The sequence below is a fragment of the Heterodontus francisci genome, chromosome 17, assembly GCF_036365525.1.
Source record: "Heterodontus francisci isolate sHetFra1 chromosome 17, sHetFra1.hap1, whole genome shotgun sequence".
Lineage (NCBI taxonomy): Eukaryota > Metazoa > Chordata > Chondrichthyes > Heterodontiformes > Heterodontidae > Heterodontus > Heterodontus francisci.
The window spans coordinates 31,982,135-31,991,748 of NC_090387.1; the positions used below are offsets into that span (position 1 = coordinate 31,982,135).

The 9,614-nt window shown below is 45.0% G+C and overlaps 1 protein-coding gene across 4 annotated transcripts in view; it reads left to right on the top strand.

The window, feature by feature from the left end:
- adat1 (adenosine deaminase tRNA specific 1) overlaps positions 1 to 3,383 on the top strand; it is a 34,842-nt gene extending 31,459 nt beyond the window's left edge. For all 4 annotated transcript variants that reach the window (XM_068049215.1, XM_068049212.1, XM_068049216.1 and 1 more), the window contains one exon: positions 2,431 to 3,383. In XM_068049215.1, coding sequence (XP_067905316.1) covers positions 2,431 to 2,563 — 133 coding nt within the window. In that variant the 3' untranslated portion in view covers positions 2,564 to 3,383. The remainder of the gene's footprint in view (positions 1 to 2,430) is intronic.
- Positions 3,384 to 9,614: the final 6,231 nt, after the last annotated feature.

A 9,614-nucleotide genomic window follows, 5' to 3' on the forward strand; every position in this document is an offset into this window, starting at 1 on the left:
TTCCTTTTCTCCTGGCTCACTGGAATCAAGCTTCGGAGAGTTTCAGGTGGAGGGTTGCTTGGCTGCAGACTTCTTTGGTTAAATCTCAGTTACACTCTGATGAAGATCCTGTTTCAATCTCTCTGATGGGGTGTTGTCAAAGGTCATCTTTTTGTTGCTCCCTCTTGGTAGTTTTTTTAAAGATGGTATTTGGCAGGGTCTTGTAGGCTAGAATGGATCGCTGTCAGTCTTCCTGGCTGCAGGATTTCTGTCTCCTGCTCTCACTTTCTGCACAGAAAAGTCTCTCTTTATTGAAAAAAACCTTATCAGGCTTGGTTCCTGTCAGATGACCAAAGTTGTTCTCCCGAGGTGTTTTCATACAACATCAGTGAATATGTGGCCATTGTTAGACAATGGTGTTTGAATGTCGCTCATCTTGTTAAAGTGGTGTTTGGTCACATCTATTATCCACAGTTTGGATCTGGAGTTGCTATGTCTGCAAAGGTCATTGTTAGTCCAACTGGTTGAAAAGGTAGCCATTAACATGGAATGGGGCCATTAGCTTTCTAATGCTTCCTTCAAGGCTGGTCCAGACATTATGATGGTTTCAGTCTCTAGCAGTCAGTATGTGTATTCACAGTACAGGAGAGAACATCTGATGTCTACTCCCATTTTGTCTGGTAGCAAAAGTGTGTCCATTTATGGAAGGTTAATTCATCAGTTCTCTTTTTATAGTTCATATTTGCTCCTTGCGTGAATGTGACAGTATCCCATTCAACCAGAGCTGAGTTTCAAATTTTATATCCATCACCAGAAACGTTTACTTCCTTCTCTGCAGCACTGCCTGCTTCCAACCCTATCTCATCCCTACCTTTGCCAAAACCCTCACTTATATTTTTGTTGCCTCCAGAATCAACTTCTCCAATGCCGTCCTGTCTGGCTTCCCAAGTTCCACCCTGCACAACAACTTGTATTTATATAGTGCCATTAACATAGTAAAACATCCCAAAGCGCACTACAGGAATTTTTTCAAAATTTGACACCGTCACACAAGGAGATTTCTGTCCTAATCCCTTTGCGTTCCCTCATCCTCTGTTGTCTATGTACTTAATGTATGCCTCTTTCCTGGAGTCTGACAAAAAATGCAATTCAAGTACAGCACTTCACTCTGTCTCCCACATTACCTGGTGTCTCCAAGTTATCTGAGATGAATCAGATTGTTTGAGTTGCATGATGTTTCAGTTCCAATGTGACTCCTAGTTCCTTATTTCAGTTGGACCATTGAGCAGGTCTCCATTGTATCTTCACTGAGCAACATATTGGTGGAGAAATTAATTGGAAGCAACAGAAGAAATTGAAATGGGAGAAAAAATAGATTGCAGACAAGAAGGAAAACCTGAGAGATCCCTTGATCTGTCTCGGATAATTTTTATTTGTTTCTCTTCTAAGTATTTAATTTTTGAAATAGTCATAATTATTGCTCTTAATCTTCCTCTTCATATTCTAACAAGACAATTTGAAACAAGATATATCTAGTACAAAGTAATATCTACAATCATCCTGCTTTATAACCAGAGTTTCACCATTTTCAGCAGTGCTTATGCCCTTTTATCAGTAGCAAGTTTATTTTCTTTAGGAATGCTCTTAATATTAAACAAAAAGTCTGTATTTTGGGTGAGGTTTTGTCATTGCTTTTGGGTTTAAACCGAAAATAAAAGCCGTTAATTATAATACTGCGGGAACAGTGGCGCAGTGGTTAGCACCGCAGCCTCACAGCTCCAGGGACCCGGGTTCAATTCTGGGTACTGCCTGTGTGGAGTTTGCAAGTTCTCCCTGTGTCTGCATGGGTTTCCTCCGGGTGCTCCGGTTTCCTCCCACATGCCAAAGACTTGCAGGTTTATAGGTAAATTGGCCATTAGAAATTGCCCCTAGTATAGGTAGGTGGTAGGGAAATATAGGGACAGGTGGGGATGTGGTAGGAATTTGGAATTAGTGCAGGATTAGTATAAATGGGTGGTTGATGGTCGGCACAGACTCGGGCCGAAGGGCCTGTTTCAGTGCTGTATCTCTATAAAAAAAAAATGAGAATAAATGCCAGCAGGTAAAATGAAACAATATGCTACAGCTGTTTACAAAAAAAAGCAAATGAATAGACAATGAGAAGCTAGCATACAAGGTCTGTTTGTACCCCTGTAGCTGCAAGAGATTACAAGTTGCTGATGTGCAAAGTGTATCCATACCCTGTATAAAAGCTGATGCGTAGCAGGACTGTAATCTGCACAGATGTAAAACTAAAAGAGAAAAATTATCATTAAAAAGTCAACTCAACCATGAGGAACTTCTAATGTATCTGATTTCTTTGTGTATTTTAATCATTTTGTTACTGTAAGTTATTCATAACAGCTTCTCATTATTGACAACTACATTTCTATTTTTCCTTTTCTTAAACAGAAATAATACATTAAAAACCTACTGGGAATTCAAGGAGGCTGCAACAAATTATCAGCAAGCTTGGAATGAAATACAGAAGCAAGCATTCGTTACCTGGATTAGAACCCCAAGGGACTTTCTGCAATTTCAGTAGAGAGCAAGCCGCAAAGTAATATGACAAAAGCCACTTCTGTGTGAATGATTACACATGGATCACAGTAGATCCAAATTTGCTTTTAAGATTGACATTGTCAGCTTGCATTGGATGAAGTGTATATAACAATTTTTTTTAAACTGCTAAGCTTTCATGTGCTAAGCCTGGACTTCTACATCTGTCTAGAGAGACTTGTGTAATAGCCAGAGTTTATGTAAACAGATGAGGTACAATCAGCAAGCAAAGACAAAATAGTAGCAATGACGTTTAATGGAAAATGGGAAAGCATCACTATTGTTTCCATCAGAATTGCCTGTTCTATGACATTTTTGTGATCAAATTTAGAAGGGTTTATAAATTTTTAAAAAACAACAGAGACATAGCTGGTCCTCTGAAATAATGATAGATGGGTCAGGTAAGGAATCTTCATCAGAATTTAGAAGGGATTATGTTTTTATTATAAAGTTAACTAAATTCCCCAGTCTTCAGATTGAAGCCAAAAGGTTTAATGGTTTGTTGGTGTCAAGTTCTAATAGTGTTTTGATGGAGTTGTATTGTGATAGAAAGAACTGTCTGGCATTGTCCAAGCATGGCAATAAATAGTTTGGGTATGATGGCTATGCATGTTACATTTTTCCTATTTTAGCTAAGAAAAACTCTTAGCTGACCAGAATGCAATTGTTGTAACTGGTATCAGGGCATCAATAATTATATTAAATACAAAACATGTTTTAAGTTTTCATTTTTTGTATAATTTTCTCCCCATGCTGTTGATCTGTACTTGTCTCCTGACCACAAGTTATATCAATAAACAAAGTACTCCCAAGTATGAACAGCTGGTGTGTGCATTTATAAAATCTGTAATTTAATGGTTTTTAATAGTATTCATGAATTTCACTGAGCTGTACGATGTAGGATTTAAGTAAGTAATTCACAAAAATTACACTCTGAAGTACTTTCCATAATTCCCAAATTAGAAGCGAGTTTGTGCTCCTGCCCTTCAGTTTATTTATTTTCAAGCCCACGCCATCCCTGCGAAGAGGTGGGGAGAAGAGCAATTGCACTGTTCAACTGTGACATCCTCCCCTGTGATTAAAGATATTGGCAATAAATGTAGATTTGCCAGTGTCACCCACATCTTGAGAACAAATGAAGAAATGGAATGCTTTGCCATTGAATAGTTGAGACCATTGTACCTTTTATGAATATTTTCACAGCATTGAGCAAATCCAAAAGACAAGTGATCAGTTTTTCTCTAGAATGCTAGTGCACTCCGCAGTGAAGCAGAAGGTCTAAAAGAAGATTTTGTTAAACTCCAGTTAGATTTTTGTTTGTCTGTGATGTGTTTCAAATTCAGATCCACATTCTATTAGATTTTTAGAATTGCTTGCAAAACAAGAAAAAATAATAAAATGTACAGGGAGTTTGTGATTCTAAGTACTTTGATACTAGCTGCTGCTGATAAAAGGTAAATCATTCAGAAAAGCTGTCATCACCTTTGACCAAAGAGAAACAGACTTGCATTTACATAGCACTTAAGGGCTGAATTTTGTCAAGGCGTCAGAGGCTGGCAAGCCGGCAAATCCATACTGCAGCACGGCATGCTGGTCGCATGACATGAAGCCACCTTCACACTATTTTACCAGAGGTGGCTTCCCTGGGATTGCAGTCTCCTGCCCAGTAGTAGCAGGCAGGCAATTAAGATAGTTAGGGAAACACTTGACAAGCAATTATATGAGGCTGTGGAATTTGACCAGAGGTGCACGGGACCCACGCTGTCAGCAACTTGTCCAAGCAGATGCGGCAGCTGCACAGTGGGAAGCCCTTGATTGAAATGGCAGACATTTAAAGTATTGTACAAAAGGATTAAACAGTGAGCAGAAGCTCTTACACATACACAAACCTGCCATTATTGAAAGGGAGCTAAACATCTGGGATTGGTGATGGAAAGGGAGGGTCTTGGAGAAAGCTGAGGTCCTAGCGTCTGACATGGTCTCTGATAATGGGGGCCACCTACTCAGGTGGCTGGAGCATTGAGGAGGAGCAACTGCCCCAGCAACAAAGGAATCACATGGTGCACATGGATGATGGGGTGCAGATCAAGGGGCAGAAGGCAATACCCACAGAATCAAGTATACTGCCAGAGAATCAGCTTTCTGAACACGTCAGAGCAGCAGTGTCACCGACAGCTTTGCCTATTTATACAGATTGTAGCTGTTATGCTTACTCATGGAAGTTGGTCTAATGTGATCCCACAGATGACCTATGTGGGATCTTGCAATTGGCAGCCGATAGCTGCATATCTCAGGTGATGGATGTACTTTTTGTGAGGGTATCTGACTTCATTGCCTTCAGCACAGATGAGGCCAGTAAAGCACAAAGGGTTGTTGGGTTTGCCTGAATGGTTGGATTCCCTCAGATGCAGGATGTGATTGACTGCACACATATTGCCATCGAAACTCTGTCGTCTCGGCCCGGATCATTCATCAGCAGGAAGGATTTCCACTCACTAAACATTCAGTGGGTGTGCAACCATCATAAGCACTTCCTTCAGTGTACGCGAGGTTTCCTGGCATCTGTCATGATTCATTCATTTTGAGGCAGTCGCAGTGCTGCAGCTGTTTCTTCCACCATGGACTATGTGGATGGCTCCTGGCAGACAAGGGGTACCTGGTGAAGAGATGGCTGCTGACCCCAGTGCAAAGCCCCACAACTGTGGCACAGGAGAGATATAACCCCGTTATAATAAAATCAAAATACTGCGGATGCTGGAAATCTGAAATAAAAACAAGAACCCCGGCCATTTCAGCACAAGCAACCATTGAGCAGGCCATTGGCCTTTTCAAGATGTGATTCTGGTGCCTTCACAGATTGGGGGCCGCCCTGCGGTATGCCCCCACAAGGGTTTCCCGCATTGTGGTTTGCTGCGCTCTGCACAACATGGCCATCCAGAGATGAGAGGAACTGGAGGAGGTCCATGTGGAAGAACGCGATGCCTCATCTGAGGATGAGGATGTCGAGAAGAATCAGCTGGAGGTGTTTCAAGGCAACCCAGAGATTGGACTCCTGAAGAGACACACTGACTATGATGGCAGGGAAGCCAGGAAAATTCTGATTTATGAAGCGAAATTGGGGAAACTGGGCCTGTATTCTCCAGAGTTTTGAAAATGAGAGGTGATCTCATTGAAACCTACAAAATACTTAAAAGGATAGAGAGGGTAAATGCAGCTAAGATGTTTCCCCTGCTTGGGGAGTCTAGAACCAGGGGACACAATTTGAAAATAAGGGGGAAGCCACTTAGGACAGAGATGAAGAGGAATTTCTTTACTCAAAGGGTTGTAAATCTTTGGAATTCTCTACGCCAGAGGGCTGTGGAAGCTCAGTCATTGAGTATGTTTAAAGCAGAGATTGACAGATTTCCAAATACAAATGACATAAGGAGACATGAGGATAGTGTGGGAAAAAGGCATTAAAGCGGATGATCAGCCATCATCATATTGAATGGTGGGCAGGCTCGATGGGCTGAAAGTTCCTATGTTCCTGCCAGGTGAGTGAGAACACCTGATTAGGCATGCATGCATCCATGCCTTATCAATGCAGCTGACTTGTCATGACTATAGAATGCATCATATATTCTGTTCATGCCAATCCACTGTTCCTGCATGGTGGACTGCTGCATATGACTCTCCTTGAAATTGGCCACTCTTTTAATGGAGGAACTCATATGCCTGAGACATTGAGGTGTTCATGACAGGAATGAACTCCTCCATTTTCATTGCAAGGGACCACACTGCCTCAGGAAACTCTGACAGATGCCCACACAGCTCCCGTTGCTTCTCCACTAGCACCTGCTTTATACATGACCCCAGCCAGGTAAGCATGGCTGGAGCTGGCCCCTGCCTTCATCACCTGTTTCTGCTCGCATGTGCCATGCTGCTAACCTTGTGTCACCTGTTCTAAAGTCACCTGAGGCCCCACCGAGGTATATGTATCTGCACTGGTGGATGGTACGATTGACTCCTGTAATGATGGTTCCTCAGAGTACAAGTCATCCTGTGAGGTTTCTGTGGCCTCCACACTCAGCTGCTTCTGATCCAGCCCTGTGTAAAAGAGAAAACATTTGTTACCCAACCTTCTGCTTCTCAGCTGGTGCTTCAGCAGACAGCTTTCAACACATCAAGCAGCATCCACTGGAAATGACTTCACAGAATTGGAAGCTGCTCCAAGGCGCATTCATGGACCATCCAATAAACTTTCACCCTCTCTCTGCCACACAGCACTCTTACTGTCGCCGCCTGCCTGCACTGTGACCACCCTTCCAAGGGCCTCCTCCTCCATGAGCCTCAATATTCCAAGGTTGACCACTCCACTCCCTGAACGTCTCCTCTTGTGAACGTGGTGTGCTTGTTTCTTCTGCAATGTGAGGATAGAGAGGTCAGCTGCAATCAACCTTCCCATTTACACATCCTGATCCATTATCTGAAGTGATGCTCCTGTCATTGCATTTTTCCAGTGCTTATATTACCTTCATGTCAACCTTACATTGCTTTGAACACTTTACTTGTGTGAGGATTGGCCATGGGCAATAACCTCCTTGGTATACCTATTCACTGTCTGCTTCGAAGCCCTCCTGCTCAGAGCTGTGCCATCTCTGTAAGATACTCAGGTTGAACAGCTTGACTCTGTTTCATACTCACCTTGGCAGGACACACAAGGTTGTTGAAGCACTTCCAGCACTCGACCCAGGTCCTGCTTACCATGCTGCGACTGCTGATCTCCCTGGCAACCTCCAGCCATTCCTCATTTGTTTGCTTGGCAGGACTCCTCCTGCCGCTCTCAGGAAACAAAATGTGGTGCCCGGCTCACATCGCCTCCATCATCACCTCCAGGGAGGTGTCAGAGAAACTTGAGGCCGCCCTGCCGCAGCTGACTGCCACATCCGGTATCTGGGGTGTCCCCTCAACGCTGCTTCGCTTTGCCTGCATCCACTTTAAGACTGATGGATGCCCTTTAAATGGGGCAAGTTCTCCCTGTGACTGTGTGGGTTTCCGCTGGGTGCTCTGGTTTCCTCCCACAGCCAAAGACTTGCAGGTTGATAGGTAAATTGGCCATGGTAAATTGCCCCTAGTGTAGGTAGGTGGTAGGAGAATTGAGGGAAGATGGGGATGTGGTAGGGAATATGGAATTAATGTAGGATTAGCATAAATGGGTGGTTGTTGGTTGGCACAGACTCGGTGGGCCGAAGGGCCTGTTTCAGTGTTGTATCTCTAAATAAATAAATAAATGGTTGCCTCCCACAAAGTACTGCCAATCATCCAGTCCGACTTCCAGTGTGATCAGGACCTATAAATGGTCCCACTGAGATCAGCAAAACCCAGCCCATTGCAAAGCAGTGAAGGTCCCGTCACCAGAGTGGTTTTCAAGTGGCCAGCACATTTGGGTGGGAAGTGAGACTTCCCCTGCAATATTGCCAGGAGGAGGCAATTAAGAGCCGGCAGGCAGGCATACCACACTGCTGGCCCAATCAGAGGGCAGCCAACTCTGGAGCCTCAGTAGGACCACTAAGAGAGGTGGCCACTGCTGAGGCAGCAAGGAAAACGTGAGGGCGCCTCCATTTTGAGGCACCCTTAGAAGGCTGAGCATTAAATAAATTTTATTGTGGGCCAGGTAGGCAGGGTCTGGAGCATGGAAGGGAATCCCCTGCAGCGACAGCGTTGGGACCCCAGGGGCATCATTTGTTGCCGGTGGCCCTCTCCCTGTGCCATGGAGACTCTGGCTCTGACAGCCGTCAACCCCGCAGACCCCATCACCCCCGGGAAGTCTCTGGGAGGCTGCCTTCATGCAGTTGACAGCCACTGCATGCCGGGTGGCTTGTTCTGCCCCTAGCAAAGTACCAGTGGCCTAGGAAAATCACCCTTAATTAGTCCATTAATCAATCAAATTAGCGGCTTACTTCTGTTCAGCAGATAGCTGAGCCGCTGCTGTTCCCACTGCTGGGAAACTTACCCAGCAGCGGGAATACTTTGGGGATCCATCCCTATGTGGCTCCCCAGCATTTTACCGGTCCCCTTCCTTCATTCCTGCCACCCAGGGCCTGGTAAAATTCCACCCAATGGGCTGGATTTTACAGCCCCATCCCCCCCAACCAATGTGGGTGTTCACGGCAGGAGGGGCCGGAAAATGCCTCCGGCAGAGGCCTGCCACGGGCTTCGATGCCGGGAAGGCCCGGCCCGATATTGCTAGCAGCAAGAGAGGCCTCGCGGCAGCCTCCCCCTCCCCCACCACTCGGCGACAGGAACCAAATTTACATATGTAAATTTATTAAAATAAAAGAAATAATTATTTAGCCCCTCCTGCCATCTGTCCCGGAGCAATATTGGTGGTCAGTGGCCGGCACTCCCGTGCCTTCGGATCCCCGTCTAGGAATCCGAAACCCAACACTGGTGGGGAGGGGGGAGCAGGTGAGTTTTTCAGTGCGGGAGGGAGGGGAGCGACGTCAAAGTAATTTCATTGGTCTAGGGGGTAGGGGGAAGGGGTAAAGTTTAAAGTTGATGAACTTTTGGGGGTAAGGTGAGGAGCACAAGGTAATTGTTTGAGGGAGGGGAGAAGGCAGGTAATTAATTCTATGCTTATTGGGTGGGGTTGGGAGAGGGTCAGGATCACTTTATTTAATTTTTTACCATCAGTATTCCTTTAATTATATAAATTGTAAGTTAGGGCTCGAAGCCCTTTAAAAATAGCATCAGCGCCCGCGCAAAGGCAGCTGACACCATTGCCGGGGACGGACCGCCTGCCCCCTCCACGTCACCGGTCGGTGGGGTGGAGGGTGTGGTCCGCCCTGGCCATTTAAATGAGCCACCATGTTTAATATTGCGGCAGTTCCACGAAGTGCGGCCCATGCATGCGGGCCACCATTGTTTACCAGCAGCGGCAACATAAATTTCAGCCCAATGTTTCGGTCGATGAATTTTCATGAGGTTAGCTTTCTGAAGTACAGACTTCAAACCTTCCTTGATGTACAGACTTGCCTTAATTGGACACAGTATGCACT